Here is a 19,411-nt window from a genome sequence, read left to right as displayed (position 1 = left end):
ATACTTGGCCACATAGCAAGTCCAACGTCAGCCTGGGATATGTGAGGCTCTGTCTCAAAACAAAACAAAACAAAACAACAAGTATTACAGAATGCCACAGCATTGCTATAGAAGATACAAACCACCACAGGCAGAGAGGAGAAAGTCTTCACTTCTTTCTTATCTACTATGTGCTGGACATGGGCCAAGTCCTTTCTTCTGTGTCACATGTCATCTTATGGGCTCTGTGAATGGAATCAGGAGGATTAGTAGCTACCATTTATGTGTTGGATGCTTTAAAAATTCTGAGTGTGTGTGTGTGTGTGTGTGTGCACATTAAGGGGGGGCTCATACATGTGAACCAGGCACTCTACTCTTGAGCTATCCCTGAGAGAAACAGGTAGGGAAAACACTCATACACATAAATCTTACAATATTGAAAGTATATATTTTTTTAATTTTAGATTCTACCCATGAGAAAGTGTGGTGATTATTTTTCTGAGGTCACTTTACTTTGTTTAGCATGATGATCTTCTAGTTCTACCCATTTGCTTGCAAATGACTCAATTTTATTGTCCTTTACACCTTAAAACTACACTGGGTACATGGACTACACTGCCTTTGTCCACTCCTCTGTTGGACTTTTTAATCCTTTTGGCCACCGATGCTGTTCCTGACCTTTCTGTTCATTCATCCACTGGCCGTTCATCAGCATGTGTTACATCTACCCTGTGCCACATTCTCTAACCTTTTAAACATGTGAGTGGATCAAGCAGCCACAGGTCCTTGACAGCGCAGACAACCAGTTGCTAGCTGCTTATAATAGGTCAGCAACAAGAGCAAGGGCAAGGGATTGTCCAGGGCCCAACTTCTGTCCAAGGCCAAGAGCCAGTAGCCCTCCAGTCCTTCAGAACAGGTCCAAGAGAACTGCGACACCACCCACCCACCAGGTGGGTCCCAGGGAAGCATCTCCATTGCAGAGGGGCCCAGTCAAGTCAAATGAGCCATAGCAGCTCTTGCCCTTTGTTTTCATGAATCTTCCTCACATCCTATTACAGATCAAGGGTCTTATGCATGGCGCAACATCGTTCTCATAGGTGGCTGTGCCGGGGTGGGGGGAGGGGAGAGCGATTACAATTGTCCGTGAGATGCCTTGTGTAGAGGTCTCACTAAGAAGGAGAGGTTTCATCCTCAGCTTGAAAGAGGCCTGAGAGAGTATGTCCAGGAAGAGGAAGCAATGCAGCATTAGGGCCTTGAGGCTGAGAGCTGTTTTCAGGGGAGCAGGAAGCAGGACATGAGGTCAGAGGAGAAGGGCGGTACTGTGAGGATTCAGACGGCGTAGAAGAGACTCGGCCTCTTCCTTTTTAATTTTTACAGAAAGGAAATTTGTTTGTTGCAGTTTAGAGACGGGAAAATCTAAATCTAAGCCCTGGCATCTGCTGAGAACCCTCTTGCCCCATCATTTCCAGGCAGAGAGGCAGGAGAGCAGGATTTGTGTTTTGATGTAGTGAAGAGACCACTGTACAGTCAAAAGCCCATTGTTCCTTCTCCTGGGCAAGAGGAGGCTGCGGTTCTGATTCATGGCTGTAAACAACTGTGGAGAGAGCAGACAAACAGGCTTCAGGGCCTGGTGAGTCACTTCTCAGGCTGGGGCCTCTCTTTCTTGCGTTATTCTTATCCTGACTAGGCTTGGGTGGCTGCTGCAGGCCACTGCAGCCTGGGACTGCCACCTCGCGGCCACGTTCTGACTTCACCTAGCCTCACAGCTCGTCAGGGTAGATGAGAATAAATGGAAATTTGCTATGAACTGGCTGGTCAAGTAAGGCCTTCATCTTTGCTCATGAAGGCAGCCTTCGAGAGGTTCACCAAACTAGGACTCAGTTGCCATCCTCTGTGACCCAGTGTGGCTGTCACCGTCTAGGCACAGAACTCAGGCTAGCTGAGGCTGTCCACCTGCCCCTAGAGATTCCATACCTCCCAGGCCTCTTCCAGTCTCAGGCTCACAGACGTTGGCTCACTCTTGCTAATGGTTGCCTGAGGTCTGGGCACCGGGCCACCAGTCACTCTCCAGCCAGGGTTAAACATTAGTGGGAGGTTATCGGGTTTGGAAAGGGGGTGGGGAATCTCACTTGCAACAGTCTCCTACGGACCTGCTTGGAGTACCAGTTCCGATAGGAGCCCATAAAATGCCCGTGGAAGAGTTTGTGGCTGGCTGGATCTCTGGTGAGACATTTTTCAACTTTCTGTCATATCATCCCTAAGGGTGGGTTACTTCCCCAGGGAGGATGGGCCGTTGAGAGGAGTTGTTCCCTCTGGAGCACGCAGCAGCAGCTGTTCCCAGAGCCTTCTGGGAATAGCCAAGAAGGCAGAGGAGCAAGTAGCAAAGAGGAACTGCTTCTGTATCCCAAGGCCACGCTGCCAGAGAGTGGTCGGGATCTGACAGCCTAGGCACAACCTCATCCAAGCCCATCTCCCAGACCAGTGTGCGGGGCCTAGAACTCATTCACCTTTGATCTCTCCACTGTCCTTATTTTACCTTTGGAAATCTGCCCTGCCTGGCAATGGAGGTGCTCCTGGGCCTTGAGAAAGGACACCATGAACCGGCCTCTAATAATGCACCCCTAGGGATGCACCCCAAGCCCCAGAAACAGCATCTTCTGCAGAGAATAAGACTAGCTAGTAGGTGGCTTTCTCCCCTGGGTCTGGTGGGATGCTAAGAAGAGCTCTCTGCTCTGTACTGATAATTGTGACAAGGTAGAAGGCAGGAGGGACTGGCCAGAAGGACCTGTTCTCATTCAAGGCCACAGAACTCTTCGAGGAAGGCAGAAGTAGGGCTGACACAGTTAGGAATAGTAGCCACTCCTTCTAGAGCAGTGGTTCTCAACCTTCCTAATGCTGCAACCCTTTAATACAGTTCCTCTTGTTAAGGTGAACCCCAACCATAAAATTATGTTGTTGGTACATTGTAACTGAGTTTGCCGCTGTTATGAATTGTAACATAAATATCTGACATGCAGGACATCTGATATGCAACCCCCAATGGGGTCACCACCCATAGGTTGAGAACCACCTGTCTAGAGCTTCATCTTCCATAGGCAGAGCTGGGGATAGGGTTACACCTGGTTCTTTCCTATTGTGTGTGTGGCCTCAAGTGAGGCCGTGGGTCTCCTTCCTTTGTCCCCACACCTTTGCTATCCAGTACGAGGTATGGTAGAGTGGGGTAGGGCAGCTGGAATATCTGTGGGGCCTCAAGAATGTAGGTGATGGGTGTCTGAGTGCACGCAGGCTTCCTGCTCCAGCCTGCATCCTTCTTTCTTCTAGCACAGACTTGCTTCCTAGACTTGGCACACAGGCCTCACTCACTCCTCCTTCTTGCCACTGCAGGAGCTGTGGGCCTGGTCCTGGGGCACCCATTTGACACTGTAAAGGTGAGTGTAGCAAAGGCACCAGAGGAATAGATGGTCTGGCTGGAACCCGGGTGAGGGACTGGGCCTGGTTGATGGAATTGGCTCACTGTATGTGCCTGCCAGCGTCTGCTGTGTGGGTGACCTGGCTACCACTGTGGGAGCAGCCCTGGCTTGCCCATCTGCCTCACATGCCCAGTACTTTCCCTCCAGGTGCGGTTACAGACCCAAAACACATACCAGGGCATTGTGGACTGCATAGTGAAGACTTACCGCCATGAGTCAGTAGGTAGCCCACTTCTTTGGGGTGGGAATCATCGGGGGCAGGCGGGGCCTATTTCCTTTTGCTTGCTGCTTACTAACAACTTCTAAGTCTTTACCCTTGCAGGTATCTGAGACTCATTTAGCACCTCGAAAGTGGAGTTGAGGTCCTCACAGCCTCCTCCATCTGCTGGCGGGCTGGGACAGGGCTTGGGTAGAAGTTTGGTACAGCTCAGGGGCCTGGCCAGAGCTGGAAGTGGGACACAGAAGTCCTCCATGACTACCATGTTGTTCTGCAGGTCCTGGGCTTCTTCAAGGGAATGAGCTTCCCCATTGCCAGTGTGGCCCTGGTCAACTCCGTGCTGTTCGGTGTGTACAGCAACACGCTGCTGGCACTTACAGCCACCTCCCACCAAGAGCGACGGGCCCAGCCACCCAGCTACACAAACATCTTCATAGCAGGTTGTACTGGGGGACTCCTGCAGGTGAGAGGGTCGTGGATGGGCACACATGCAGGTGGCACATGGATGGATCTGAGTCCCCCATCCCATGCATAAGAAGGCCGTCCTAAGGGATGCTTGTAGACATTGCTCCCATTGGCCTAGACATGCCGTGCCTTGCCAGGCTGGAGGTCGAAGGTCATAGAGACCAGGGGTTGGAAGGTGAAGAGAAAAGCAGAGAGTTGGGGGGGTCAGTGTGAAAAAGGTGCCAGGCAGAAGTGACCAATGCCTGCTCTCACGTTTGTCTACCTTCAAAGGGCTCTAGAGTTGTGGAAAGACTATGCAGCATGGTGACCTTTGACCCTTAGGAACTGTCATACTCAGTAGAGTTGGGTTTTGTCCTGAAGTGATCCTAAACTGGTCCTAGAGATCATCCTACCTGCTCAACCAGACCTTTGCCTGCAGTACTGGGTAACCGTAATCTCTGAGCCTGGCCTAAGGCCACAGGTCGCAGATGCCATAGCCTGCCAATCACTGCATACGTCGCTCCCATCATTTATTTTGGTCTTTGTTCTCAGCACTGTGGTGACCAGGTTTCTGTGGGGTGTGGTGAAGACTAGAAAATCTTCTAGGTCTCAGAAGGAACCTGAGCTAAAGGGAGTGTCTGAGCAGAATGGAACAAGGGGACAGGTGCCAGCTCAGCCCTACACCCCAGATGGGCTCCTAGGTGACCCTCTAATGGGTACCTACCCTGATGCCACTGATACTTCATGGGGCAGAGAGCAAGCTCAGAGGACAAAGTCAGGGTGTGCACAGCAGCGGTTAATGATTACAGAGATTGCAGAGAGCATGCGCTGGCTTCCCTTCCCTCTCCTCTTCCTCCTCTCCCACCTCCTTCTGTGTTTTTTAAATTTTTCATTTTATGTGTATGAGTGCTTTGCCTGCATATATACACCAAGTGCTTGCAGTGCCTGCAGAGGCCTGAAGGTGTTGGATCTCCAGGAACTACAGATGGTTTTGAGCTACCATGTGGGTGCTGGGAACTGAACTCCAGTCCTTGCAAGAACAGCGTGTGTTCTTAACCACTGCACTGTCTCTCCACCCCCTTCCTTTACTGTTTTCAAAACAGGATCTTGCGATGTAGCCCTGGGTGACCTGTAATTCACTATGTAGATCAGGCTAGCCTAAAGCTTATGACAAAATCCTCTTGCCTTTTCAACAAATTCTGGGATTATAGTTATATGCTACTCAACCAAGCTTTGTTCCTTGTTACATGCGCGTTTCTTAAACCCAGAGACCTGTACCCCTCAGAAACAGGAAGAGGCTTAAGAACTGTGGTAAAGTGGCCTGGCTCACGCCCAGCCAGGCTCTTCTCAATGACTGTCTCCTTGTTTCTCTGAAAAGCAGAACCAGGAGCTGTGAGGGCCACAAATGGTGCCTGGGTTGAGGAACCTGTAAAGCCAGGCTGTACTAGGACATCCGTCAACAGGGTTTGGGAGCCATTTGTTTCAGTGAGGAAGTGAGAGGAAGGGGCAGGAGCTGGAGGCTTCTGTTGGCAAGAACTTTGCTTGTGGCCTAGTTGAAGCTGCCTTGGTTAGGGGTTAAGTAACCCTTTAGGGTCCGTGGTTCCCAACCCACAAGATGCCCCTGCTTCAGCGCTGGAGCTCCAGGTCAGGAGCCCACCCCTGAATGTCTCAGCTCAGCCTTGCTGGCAGGTGCTGGGAGAAACACCAGCCCCTTCTTACAAAGGGGCTCCACCCTCTGCTGCAGTAGAAGCATGCAATGTGGCCTGCACCGGCTAAAACCCAGCAGCAGTCAGCTGCCAGCCCCTCCACTACCAACCAGGCCTAGAGCTGAACAAGAGGCCTAGACACCAAGTGCATACCAATAAGTCAGCTTCAGCCAGGACCCTGCCTCCATCCCAAGTGCTAGGGCGACACTCTGTGACACTCTGTGACATTGACAACAGTTTTCTTTGATTAAAAAAAAAATATTTATCTTAATTCTAAAATTAAGTTTAAATTCTGCCTATGGAAGCCAGCGAGGGAGTGTGGTACCCTGACTGGAGTCACAGTCAGTTTCGAGCTATCCCAGATGGGTGCTGGTATCCAGACTCAGGTCCTTTGGACAGTAAATATAAACTCTTAGTCACTGAGTCATCTCTCCAGCCCTGGCTTTTTTTTTTTTTTTTTTTTTACACACACACACACACACACACACACACTTTCGCTGTCCTCAGACACACCAGAAGAGGGCATCAGGTCCCACTACATGGTTGTGAACCACCATGTGGTTGCTGGGATTTGAACTCAGGACCTCGGGAAGAGCAGTCAGTGCTCTTAACCACTGAGCCGTCTCTCCGGCCCCCTTGTTTTTCTTTTGTAATAAATGTTTTAAAATTACTTATCATTTTGCGTGTATGGATGCTTTGCCTGCATGCATGTCTGTCTGTGCACGACGTGTGTGCCTAGTGCCTACAGGAACCAGAAGAGAGTGTCGGATCCCCTACAACTGGAGATACAGATGGCTATACAGAGCCATGTGGATTCTGGGAACTGAGTCTAGGTCCTCTGGCAGCATAGTGCTCTTAACGGTTGAGTCCAGCCCCAGTCTCTGGGTTACTGAGACAGTTTCAGTCTGCGGTAGCCCACACCTGCCTGGAGCTCACTGTGTAGCTTTGGCTGGCCTTGAACTCTTTGTAGTTCTTTCTTTGAAGCCTTTAGGTTACAGACATGAGTCCAGCACAGCCAGCCAGAGCGCCAGTTACAGGCAGGAGCCCAACCAACCCAGCTAGAACTTCATTTGAGCTTCAGTGGCTTCTCTCACTTTGTCTGGAGACAGGGTCTCACTCTGTAGCATTGGCTGGCCTGGAATTTGCTCTGTAGACCAAGCTGGCCTTGAATTCACAGAGATCTGCCTGCCTCTGCCTTCTTAGTGCTGAGATTAAAGGCACACGTCACCCTGGACATCTAGCTGATTGACTTAGTTACATCCCTGATTCAAACCTCACCGGTATGGTGACCCCCTCTTCTCCACATCCTCTCAGCTCAGTTCAATGCCACCCTAGATCTGTCCTGGCTTCTAAGGTCTCTAGTGCCTACCAAATCTCATGCCTAAATGCCTTTTTGGTCAGAGGCAAGGGGGGTTGCCTTGGGGCTTCAGAAAGCTGTAATGCAGAAGGGAGAGGACTCTTTGATGTTGGGTCTGTTGTAAGCTTCAGCTTCTTACTGCTTCCTGCTGCTGAACCTTTACAGAGCCCCAGACACTGCAAACACACGGTCCTCCCTAGAATCAGGGATCCCAGGAGCCCAGTCCCACATGTCCTTGGATGCCTGTGCCTGCTATCTCAGGAGGAGGGGCCAGTGCTCAGCCTATCAGGCCTGATAATGAGGGAGGCAGCATGTTCTCAGCTGCACCCAGATAGTTGGCCAAACCCAGCCATATATGTGGGAGGTTAGGAGTTGATGGCAGGAGCCTCTCTGCCCTGTTATGATTAAAAGCAGACATTTTCCAAGCCTAAGCACCACCCAATCCCCTCCATGTCTTTTCCCACAGGCCTACTGCCTGGCTCCTTTTGACCTCATCAAAGTCCGTCTGCAAAACCAGACAGAGCCGAGGATGCAGATAGGGAGCTCCACACCCCGGTACCGGGGACCTGTGCACTGTGCAGCCTCCATCTTGAGAGAAGAAGGACCCCAAGGACTGTTCAGAGGATCCTGGGCCCTGGTGTTGAGAGACACGCCTACGTTGGGAATGTACTTTGTCACCTATGAAGGGCTATGTCGCCAGTACACACAGGAAGGCCAGAATCCCAGTAAGCAGGGTGAGGTGGGGTGGGGTTACAGCAGAGGCTGGGGAGGAGACTGAAGGCTGGGACTGGAAGATGCTCCGTTAGTCTAACTCAACCCTGGCTCCCTCTGCCCTAGGTTCAGCCACAGTTCTGGTGGCAGGCGGCTTTGCCGGCATAGCCTCTTGGATCACAGCCACTCCTTTTGATGTGATCAAGTCCCGGATGCAGATGGACGGGCTGAAGGGGAGAAAGTATGGAGGGATGCTGGACTGTATGGCGAGCAGCTTCCGGCAGGAGGGAATAGGGGTCTTTTTCAAGGGCATGACACTCAACAGTGCCCGTGCCTTTCCCGTCAATGCTGCCACCTTCCTCAGCTATGAATACCTACTGCGCTTGTGGAGATGAGCCTGGTCAGGCGATAGTGGCAACTCCACAGCAGGATCATGGCTGATGGGAGCGTGGGAAACCACGCTAAATCACTCAGCTTTCCGGTGCAAAAGCAAGAGGTGCCTTGTATCATCCAGAGAGTTAAGGAGCCAATGTTCAAGAAACAGTGAACCTGGCCCTGTACAGACTCCAGACACACCCCACCTCCAGCCCATCTTACCAGGCCGCTTCTGTCCAGGAAGCAGGGGCACACCGCACACCGTACATACAAATCATCCAGGCCACCGTGCCACACTGTCCCTCTGAAGGAGCTCTCAGAGACCAGCCATTGTCCTGGCCTAGCCCTGGAGTTCAAACCACTCCCTGGAGGATGAGCTTTGTCTTCTTCATGTCCAGAAACCTTCAGGGGTTTCTATAACCTTCAGGGAAACCCAGGTCCCTTCCCTTGGTTACTTTCTGGTGTGGCCCCTCATGCCTCAGGAGTGCCATAGGTGGTATTACTGTCCTCCAGTGGCTCACTCTCCCCAAGATCCAGGCAGAGCTCTTTGTCCAGGAGTCCTTCCAGCCCCATCCGTGCTGACTGTGGGGTACCCAAGCATCCCAGTCCTCCTGCCTACCTCAGTCATACCACCGTGTGCAGTGCTTCATGGTTAGTGTTTTTTCTCCTCTGAGTCTTTAGTCTGTGAGTCTGTGGTCAAGGTTGTACTTCTGTCTCTTGAACAGAAACATGAAATAAATTTTCATTTGATGCAGTACTGATGATCCTCTTCTGTCTCTGCTCCCACCACACACACAGCTGGGAGCCTTCCAACCTCCATGTCTGTGCCCTGGCCCCTCTTCCTCACTCACATCTTTCCTTACAATTGTCTGATTGACCATCTCAATTGCTAAATTTGATTTTAAAACTGCCTGAGGGCCTAGAGAGATGGCTGAGTGATTGAGATCACTGGCTGCTCTTCCAGAGGAACCAGGTTTAAATCCCAACATTCACAGAGCAGCTCACTCATCTGTAACTCTGGGAGTCTGGTGCCCTCTTCTGGCTTCTGTGGGAATTGCATGCACCAGGGGGCAAAATACCCATACACACAAAATAATAATAAAAATATTTTGAGGGAGGGTTCAAGACAGGGTATCTCCATGTATCCCTGGCTGTTCTTGAACTCACTCTGTGGTTCAGGCTGGCCTTGCTAGGCTGACCCATCAGGCTATGCCTCTTGAGTACTGGGATTAAAGGCATTAGCCCAGAATAAAAACAAAAACAAAACCCAACAACAACAAACTGGCTGAGAACTGGGCAATGGTGGCACACACCTTTAATCCAGCACTCAGGAGGCATAAGCAGGCAAATATCCAAGTTCAAGGTCGGTCTGGTCTACAGAGTGGGTTTCAGGACAGAACAGCCTACACAGAGTAACTGTCTTTAAAAACCATAGATGATAGACAGACAGACAAACAGACTGTACTCTTTCACAGCCTCTTGTTACTCTGAGCTCCTTCCTCTGGAAGGGTATGCCCATAGACATTTGCTCTTGATGAATGTCTTAACCTACTTCTGCTGAGCACACCTGGGTCTCTCCCACAGGGATTTGCTCATGCTCTTCTCCCTGAGTCTGTTCCTCCCCATCTTTCAGTTCTTGGCTCCTTCGAGATATTTTTCTGTTCCCTCCAGATATGTCTATGGTTCAGAAGCACCTGGAGGGTTTGTTCAAGCAGTGTGCTGAGTCAAACCTCAGGGTCGCCAACTCAGTAGGTTTTTAGAGGGTAAGAGGATGTACATTTCCCCGAGTTCCCAGCTGCTGCTGCAGGTGTGGGCCACACACTGAGAACCATTAAACACATTTTTCATATCACCCTTCTTCCTTGGTCTGTAATTACATGTTTACGTCCAAGTGTATTTTCTGTGTGATTCTGATTATATCTGCTTCTCTAAACCATGAACTCTGCTTTAAAAGTGCCTTTAGGCACTTGGGAGGCAGATGCAGAGGGCTCTATGTGAGTTCTAGGCTAGCCTGGCCTACAGAGCAAGTACCAGTACAGCCAAGGCTATGCAGAAAAACTCTGTCTCAAAAAAACAAAAAACAAAACAAAACAAAACACCAAACCAAAAAAAAACAAACAAACAAACAAACAAACAAATGAACAGAAATCCCCCAAAAAGCCAAAAAACCCAAACCATGAACTCCATGGACAGACAAAAGATTAGAAGTTCAAGGTTTGTTAGATAGCAAGTTCAAAGCCAGATTGGGTTACAAGAGATCCTGTCTCAGAAAAATGAATTTTTATAAACATAACTTTAAGCTTGCTAACTGAGCAGGACATGAGGAGACTTCCCAACATCCCAGAAGTAAGGGACATGAGGCAAGGCTGTGGGGCCAGGGCTGCCTCCTGGAGTAGATGCTGATTCCATGACCTGGGATACATGGAACCATGGGGGAGAACCTTGCGAGCAGCATACTAAACCTTGAGTTCTTAGGTCTTGGGGAAACTTTGTCTAAGACTCAGAAACTACACCAGTACAAGGTCAGACTGGAAAACCTCCAGCTACCAGCAAAAGAAAAAAAAAAAAAAAAAGACTCTGCTTCTCTCCCACAGGTAATAAGGTCTGACTTCCCTAGAGAATCAGGAACCATATTCCTGCTCCCCCACAGCCCGTTTCTGAGAAGCTAACATTGCATCTTCTTTATACCCCCTTCTGCTCAGAAGAAGCAATTACACATTTTTTTCTAGAGGTGAGCCACTGAGAGTTCCACAGGTTTAAGTTGGGACAGGGAAAATTTCCCCATTACACATGTAATACCCACGATGAAATAAACAAGAGTATCTAAACATATAGCCCCCTATCTCCTTTCTTCCTTTGAGACAGAGTGTCACACTTAGCTGGACAAAGGGCTGGGTCAGGTGTGCACTTTTGCTCTCAGTTGTAGGCAAAGGGAGATCTGTGGGAGTTAAGGGCCAACCTGCTTTACACACAGTCCCAGGTCAGCCAGAGGTACATGGTGAGTCTCTTTTTCAAACAACAGCAAGAACTAAAACCAACCAGCAAAAGAGCTGGGGCAAGGCAGTGCACAGCTGTAATCCACCATTCTGGATACTGTAAGCAGACAGAAGTTGAAGGCTAATGTGGGTTAAACACAAAGGCGCAGGAACTTTAAACGATTTTCAACATTAAGAGAAATGAAAACTAATAACGCATGATGTCGCCTATCACCTCTATTAGAATGGCTGTAATAAAGGCAAAAGATGAGTCGTGGGGATGGCCCAATGGTAAGAACACTTGCTGCATAATCCTAACTGGATCCCTGGAACCCACAGAGAAAGTGATGCTGTGCTGTGGATCTGTGAGCCACCATTCCTACTGTAAATCGGGAAGCTGCGCTAGGGAGACAGTTCAGTGTTCAGAGCCTTTGTTGCTCTTATAGAGGACCTGGGTTCGATTCCTAGCACCAGTGGTGGTTTACAACTATTTGTAACCCCAGTTTCAAGGGCTTCAACAAGCACAAATGTGGTATACACACATACATGCATAACAAAACCTTCATATACAGAAATTAAAAATAAATAAAAAATTAATAAACCCTTCTAGATCTTAAAGATAAAAGACAAAATACAAAAGCAAAAGGGTTTAGTGGTCCTGATTTCATTCCCAACTGAATGAATGAGTAACTGATCTGAACCCTGTTCTCCTATGTGTCACACTAGCATCCATCCTCTGAGACTAACCTCTCCACTCACTGGGGAGAGCACAGTTCAGCTCCGAGTGCCACAGTGACTGAAAAACTTGACATGAAACAGACAAGAGCTACAGGTTATCTGCCAATATAAACAAGTTTCCCTTGTAATGAATGACCTGGTCATAGGTCAAAGTACTAGACCTCAAATGGCTCTCAGTTAAGTGTCCCATTACAGTGTCTGTAATATACCCACATTGCAAACACTTACAGCCAACCATTGCTAACACAGGGTTACTAGCTGTTCAACTTACTGGGGGCTCTCAGAACACCTCACCCTCACATACGCCGTACTCGGGGGTGTTCTCTCACTCCCAGTTGCCCCGTGCTTGCTATCCTTTGGTTTGCTATTCTACCTACTTTTCTCTCTATTCAGTGGTCTAAATAGCAAAACTCACCACTGGGTGGTGAGACAGCTCATTGGTGAAGGCACTTGCCACAAAAACCTGGAGACCTGAGTTTGATTCCCAGAACCCACCAGAAGAAGGGGAGATTCACAAATTTGTCCTCTGACCTCCATATATGCATGGTAGCAAGTGTGTGTGTGCCTCCCCCTCCCCACATAAACAATAAATAAAAATTAAAAAGAAACACAAGGCTGGGCATGGTGGCACACACCTTTAATCCCAGCACTCATAGAAGCAGGTAGATCTATCTCTCAGAGTGTAAGGCTAGCCTGCTCTGTATAGTGAAACTCTGTTTCAAAACCAAAAACAACACCTCCCCCCACAAACAACAGGGAAACCAGCTCACCACTACTGGTTTTCACTAGGCTTTGTGGGGCCAAAGCACTTTGCACAAGCCTGTTGCTGCTTTCTGGTCTTGCTCAGCAGAGCTGTCACCTTTGCAATCTTGTCACAGAGGAGGTTGTGATAAAGGGAATGATGGAAGAAACAAAAATTTTAAGGGCTCTGAAACTTTTTCAAAACACCCCATTCTTAGAATGTGAGACCCTAAAGACACAGAAATGGTTAAAATCAGACTCAGACATTTTCCAGTCATCTCAAGGCTATGAGATCCCACCTGTGCCTGAAAAATAAAAACAATGGCCCAAAGTAATTCTCAGAAAAAAAAAAAAAAAAACACAGAATATACTGACTGATAGCCACTTGGTCCTCTAGAAAGCCCTAGATAGGGTTCTGACGCATGTTATAATTAACTCATGCTCTAATCACCCAATTCTGAGAACCAAAACAAGGACAAAACCCCCTCAAAGTTTTGAAATATATAAACAAGGCTCTGAAAATGTAAAAACAAAGTTTTAGTGGACAGGTCAAGCTATACCGACCAAGCTGAGTTAAGACAAAACAAAAATGACTGCTTTAAGAATAGCTCCCGTACCCCTCCCTGTACTGAATCAAGGAGAATGTAAATTATCAACAACCTTATGCCAAAGTTTCTCCCCCTTCTCTCCTCTTTCTGAAAATTATACTGCTGATAAATGGTAAAATTGGTACTATTACAGTACACCTCCCTCACAAAAGTATAAAAGATATATGATTTTTGAGTTTGGGGTTGACTTTCCCTGCAAGGATGAGCAACCCCATGTACATGGAATAAAAACCTCCTGTTATTACAGCGGTCTATCATCTAATAGTGTTCTGTGGGTTGCGCACCTGAGCTAAGACTCCTCAGGGTCTTACAACAGGAACTGTGGTGAAATGAATAGATGAAAACCTGTAGTGAATGAATGATTGCCCCGGAGCTCATTTCCCTGCCCCACCTCTGGCCACCGCACCACAGTCTGATGCTGAAATGATAAGAATTGCAAAGTTCTGGGTCGTCCTGAGACCTGTTTCAAGTTTTCTTCTTGCAAGTGTGGTCCAAGAGGAGAATCCATGTGTGAAGGATTCTTCCTGATAGACAGACTTCACCCTTCTTTCATGTAAACCATGCCTTGAGAAGGTGGGGGGCAACTCAGTTGGCATAGCACTACCTCAGTATGCTCAAAGCCCTGGGTTAAGTTTAATCCCTAGCATCACATAAATTAGCAAACCCCTATAATCCTGGCCCTGGAAGGGGAAGGCAAGCAGATTAAGACATTCATATCACCTTCAGTTATAGTACAAGTTCAAGGCTAAACCCAAGCTACACAAGACCACATTCCAAAAAGAAAGAAGGAAAAAAGAAAATCCACATCCTCACTTTCTGGTTAAAGACTTTATTTCCTGAAGCAGAACTGGTTTTGACACAAAATTCAAGGAATGGGGCCACTGATAGGAAGTCTACCTTTCTAGGTTCTACCCTATTTAGACTAACTCCCCACAAAGCTCTAGAAGTTTCACCAGGGCCTGGAAGCTACACAGCCCAGATTCCCACTCTTGAAGCCCCATCTGTAGAAACTCTAGGCTTGAACAACTTTTTCTTTGACCTTAAACTTCATGCTCCAACTTCCTTCCCTTCTACACCCTCCACATATTATTTCCACAGGAAAGAGCCAGTCTGCCTCTGGGGAGGCGTTTCCATGGGAAACAGGAGGGGGAGAATATAGGCAGCCATGACTCTTCACAGACAGCAAAGCTGCTCCACCTCCACCTCACAGTCATAGAACTTCTCAAAGAGTTCTGGAGAGGTGCAGTTGCATTCAAGCCACCTCCTCAAGGTGCATAGTGCCCTCAGAGCATCTGCTTTGGTGGGCAGGGACTCAAAGCTATCTTCTTCCCTCCCACTGTCTTCAGGACTGGTCTCCTCTTTGCATACTCTAGGCCCTGGGTCCTCATCCTCCAGGTCCACAAAGTGAGAAAACTCCTCTTGGCTCAGCCCACTAGGGACTGGTGACATCTCAGTATCTTTTTCCAGAGACAGTGGTGTTTTGCCTGGAGCAAGTCCTTCTTGAATGAAGCTGCTCAAAATGAGCTGGCGGGGTACCTTGGTCCAGGCTGCGGCCACCATATGCAGAGCATCCAGAACTGTGATGCTGGCCCTGGCCTCAGCCAGTGAGGTCCCCTCTTTCCCACTCTGCATGGCAGCCAGTTTGCTCAGCAAACGGTGACGGTAATGGGCCTTAAAGGCCAAAACCACAGAGCCAGGCAGGGAAGGAGTGGTGCTGGAGGCAGAGAGAGGCAGGAGTCGCACGTGGTGGAGCCCAGGAGGGCTGGCCCATTCCTCTACCACTCCGGAAGCCAGCAGCAAGGCTACCCGTCGACCCTGCTGTCCCATGTCCTGGTCAAACTGTGCCAGCCATTCTGACCAGGGAATGGCTAGGTCAGGGTGATAAGAGGCAGGCAGTGCCTCACTGTTGACTCCAAAGAAACATCTTGGGGCAGCCTGGAGCCCACCCACAAATACCCTTCGCTTTTCTGTGCCTCTGCTGTTGGCACACAGCAGGACTTGCAACCGATCACATTCAAACACTCCACCAGGCAAAGCTCGATACAACAAGGGTACTTCGGCACAGCCAAAAACATCTTCTGGTGAGAAGTCTTTAAGAGAAAGGGGTGGCTGGGCCTGAGATGGGAGAACTGCAGGAGGTTCAGGAGGGAACAGAGGGACAAGGACCTGGCGAGCCCCAAAGCCCACATTGTTTCGGCGTTTCCAGCGGACCAGCCAGCCAATGCTGGGCACGAAATCCTGGCCCATGATATCAGCCAGTTCCTTAGCCTTGTGGAGCAACATGGGCCCTGTTACATCCCAGGCCTTGGCTCGGGCAATGTGGTACCAGCAGAGTAGAGCCTCATCGATCCCACTGTATTTGGATTCACGCTTTCGCTTCCTCTCATGGTTGGCTGTGCCACTGCACCAGTCAGCCAACAGCTTCTCCTTATTCTTGCAGATACGTGAGATCTGGGGCTGTGAGACCTGGAAGCGCCGAGCCACCTCTGACTGGGACATTTTGGACTCATCCAAGAGTTCCAGCACCTGGATTTTCTCAGCCAGGGACAGAGCGTGAAGCTTCTTCTTGGTGTTCAGCTCCATGACTCCCTGGGAACCTGCTGGGGGAAGAAAAGTAGGAGAGCATGCCATAGGCAGAGGGTAAGAGGAATAGAAAAGTACAGGACGCCTGAGGACAGGGCAATCAGCTGGAATGCAGAAAGCTAGAAAACAGACCAGCTGAAAAAGACACAGGATGGCCAGGCTGAGGGGGGAGAGGTCTAGATTGCCAGAACAGAGCTGGCAGAGGGTCCCTAGTCCGAGGCAGAGGGAATTCTGGGTTGGGGTTTCGTATTGATGGGGTGGAAAGATGAAGAGAGGCCAAAGGACAGCTGTAAAGACAATCAGGAGACAGCTGTAGAGACAACAAAGAAACAACAGAGAGGCCTGGGGCTGAGGCTGAGTGAGGCAGGTGCAGGGGACATCCAGGGTGACAGGGAGGAGATCCCTGAGAGGAGATGAGGAGGGCCTAGGTTGAATTTTGATAGTTGAATGAACGGACAGAGTTGAAGTGAACAGGTGAGATGGTACAGATGACAAAGCCAGGTCTGAAGGCGCTAGTCCAATATGCTGCTGGCAAGGCAGGGTGGTAAAGCTAGTCAGTGGTTCAACCTGAAGGAGACTAAAGGTGCCAAGACGACAAAGGGCGACAGGGTGAGGAGGCTGAGGGCAGCAAATAGAAAGAAGTGTCCTCTGCCTGGAGGGATAGCAGAGAGAAAAAGAGCATCGGTCAGGGAGCAGGTAGCTCCTGAGCGGGCTCTACGCCCCAGCTCGCTCTGCCTTGACCCCTAGCCAGTGAGGGGACCGACACAGGCGTCGACCCAGCCCACCCGCCCACCCGGCCTTCCGCTCCGCACCCACCTCCAGGCGCCGTCCCGCGGCTCTAGTCCCTGCCCCAGCCAGGTTCCTGGGCCTCGGCAGAACCAGAGAGGGACGGGCGCCGCGACCCCGAGGGCAGAGCGCGCCGAGGGGCAGCTCGGGAGCGGGCGCGCGCAAAGCAGCGCCCGGCGCGCGCCGCCGGTGCCCGGGTTTCTCAAGGCTGGGAAAACCTCGTCACCGCCCCTCCGCAGCCCCGCCTTAACAAGCCTGATTAGCCATCAGCGGCAATTTGTCCCGCCTCCAGCTGCATCTGATTGGATGCTGTGGAAGTGGCGGTTCGTCAGTCCTGTGGAGGAGGAGCTTCCTGAGCGGTGGGGCAGGAGACAGAGCGAAGGTCTGGCGGGAAGACCCGGCCTTTAGATCTCTCCTGGGCCAGCGTGCCTTGGCGGCGACCCAAGCGAAGCCATCCCTACGGGATACCAAACAGGGACACCGGCCCTCACGGATTTGTTTTGGAAACAACATGAAAGGAGAAAATGAATGAATTTAAGCTTTAGTCACAAAAAGTAGTTACCATGGACAGCGCTGACCTCTGGTCTCGCCAACCAGCACAGGTGGAAAGAAAGGACACATTTTTTTTTAAAACCAGTTTTGGTGACTCAGATCTAAAATTCCTATGTTACCAGTTTTGGTGGCAAGATCTAAATTCCTATGTTAGTAATTTCCCTCCTTTAAAAAAAATATTTATGTATATGAGTACACTGTACTTCAGACACACCAGAAGAGGGCATCAGATCTCATTACAGATGGCTGTGAGCCACCATGTGGTTGCTGGGAATTGAACTCAAAACCCCTGGAAGAGCAGTCAGTGCTCTTAACTGCTGAACCATCTCTCCGGGCCAGTCATTTCCCTCCTTAACATTTAGTTTTGAACTAGGTGTAGATAACTTATCCCTCCCTGAACCATAAACAACCAGGACCCTACTTTTCTAAAAATTTCTTTTAAACCTATTTTAGTGGTCTCATTTGCACATTTCGTTTTTGGCCCTCAAGAGTACTCAATTGCCAAGGATAACTGACTGACTCCCTGTACTCCTGGCCTACCACTCTGAAGTAGTAAGCCAGGGTACCTATCAGCAACAATGACCTCAGGGCATTCCAGAAAAATCCGAGGACTTCAGATGCTACATAAGTATTTAATTGAATCCAATAAAATAAAATAAAATAAAGGGTTAGGTAATTCCAGCACTCCAGGAGGGTGAAGCAGGATTTCAAGTTTGAGACCATCCTAGCCTACACATAAGACAAACAAAAGTGTCAAATACCTGTGCACATGCATGTGTGCGTTCGTAGCATGTGTGTAGTACATACGTGACATGACCAGTGTGAAAATAAGGGGACAACTCTTGTTTTTATTTGGGGGGTCCCTTCCTTGCTGAGGCTGGTTTTGCTGTGTAACATACTCCCAGTTGGATGTCAAGCTTCGTGCAGATTCTGTCTCCACCCCCATGTCCCTCTAAGACTGCTAGAACAACAGATACACAACATCCAGCTGCTGATCCGGACACAGGATCAGGTGGTTAGGCTCACATCCAAAGTGCTTTTCTGCAATAGGGATGTAATGACAATACATAAATGAATGGAAAAAGAAAAAGTGCTTTAACTAGCTGAGTCATCTCAAAGTTCTTTAGACTCTCAAAGGAGAGCTGGTGACAGAGGGCAGCAGTTTAAAAGAGTTCAGGAGCTGGAGAGATGGGGAAGAGCACTGTCTGCTCTTCTAAAGGTCTTGGATTGTATTCCAGCACCTCGAAGCCATCTTTGACTTCAGTTCCAGGCTTATCTTGGATACTTGGTACACACACACAGATTCAAGCAAAACATTCCTTAAAAACAAAACAACAAAACCAAAACCAGAGCTCAGTGGCTCAAAATTGTTTGAAACTTTAGGTCCAGGGGATCTGATACCATCATCTGGCCTCTTCAATAACAAAGGCCTGTGCCACCACAGCCAAGCTCATGTTTTTAGAGTGTTAGTATCAGTGGCTCACAACCATCTATGATGTGATCTAATGACTTCTTCTGGCATCCAGATGTACACGCAGACAGAACACTCAACATAAAATAAATCTTAAAAAAGTTGGGCTGGAGAGATGGTTCAGTAGTTAAGAGCACTGACTGCTCTGACTGTTCTTCCAGAGGTCCTGAGTTCAATTCCCAGCAACCACAAGGTGGCTCACAACCATCTGTAATGGGATCCAATGCCCTCTTCTGGTGTGTCTAAAAACAGCTATGGCGTACACATATAAATAAATCTTTAAAAAGAGTCAATACATACCAAGTGAGCTATATAAGATCCAATATATAATATCAAACACTAGTTTGACTGGATATAAACTCACTGCACATAAACATCCTGGGACTGCTGTGAACAGTTCTGGCTTTGGAACTCTGCTTTGGCTTAGCAATACTATGGCAATGAAAAGGCGTATCAGATGACAAGATTTGAGATTACTCTCCTCCTGGCTGCCCTCATCATCTGCCCAAAAGTTTCTCTTGTTCCATGATGGCATTAGGTAGGTGTGTAAATGGGTGAAGATGAGTGGGCAGGTTGGCATTTGCACAAGTGCAGGTGACCAAACCAGCCACAGAGTCTGGAGTTGCAAGTGGTTGTGAGCCACCTGAGTTGAGTGTTGGGAATGGAACTTGGCCATCTGCAAGAACAATGAGCATTCC

General features: G+C 49.0%; 2 protein-coding genes across 5 annotated transcripts; one reads left to right on the top strand and one right to left on the bottom strand.

Annotated features, from left to right (window-relative positions):
* Positions 1-2,165: 2,165 nt before the first annotated feature.
* On the top strand, positions 2,166-8,377 carry SLC25A45 (solute carrier family 25 member 45; the record flags this gene model as incomplete). Of its 4 annotated transcripts, none has more annotated exons than XM_080913515.1 (6): positions 2,166-2,202; positions 3,364-3,407; positions 3,597-3,668; positions 3,944-4,129; positions 7,640-7,898; positions 8,011-8,377. In XM_080913515.1, 6 exons carry the CDS (start codon positions 2,166-2,168, stop codon positions 8,277-8,279), a joined length of 867 nt encoding a protein of 288 aa, XP_080769641.1. In that variant the 3' UTR covers positions 8,280-8,377. The 4 variants fall into 4 exon arrangements, with proteins under 4 accessions (XP_080769641.1, XP_080769640.1, XP_080769642.1 ...); XM_080913514.1 differs by having other exon boundaries at positions 3,301-3,407; XM_080913516.1 differs by lacking the exon at positions 3,597-3,668.
* Positions 8,378-14,494: 6,117 nt separating this feature from the next.
* Positions 14,495-15,904, bottom strand: TIGD3 (tigger transposable element derived 3; the record flags this gene model as incomplete). Its single annotated transcript, XM_080913506.1, has 1 exon — positions 14,495-15,904. The coding sequence occupies one exon, from the start codon at positions 15,902-15,904 to the stop codon at positions 14,495-14,497; it is 1,410 nt and encodes a 469-aa protein (XP_080769632.1).
* Positions 15,905-19,411: the final 3,507 nt, after the last annotated feature.

Source organism: Micromys minutus (assembly GCF_963924665.1).
Source record: "Micromys minutus genome assembly, chromosome: 2".
Taxonomy (NCBI): domain Eukaryota; kingdom Metazoa; phylum Chordata; class Mammalia; order Rodentia; family Muridae; genus Micromys; species Micromys minutus.
The sequence above is the reverse complement of the archived record's forward strand: the minus strand, read 5'-3'. Positions and strand labels throughout refer to the sequence as shown.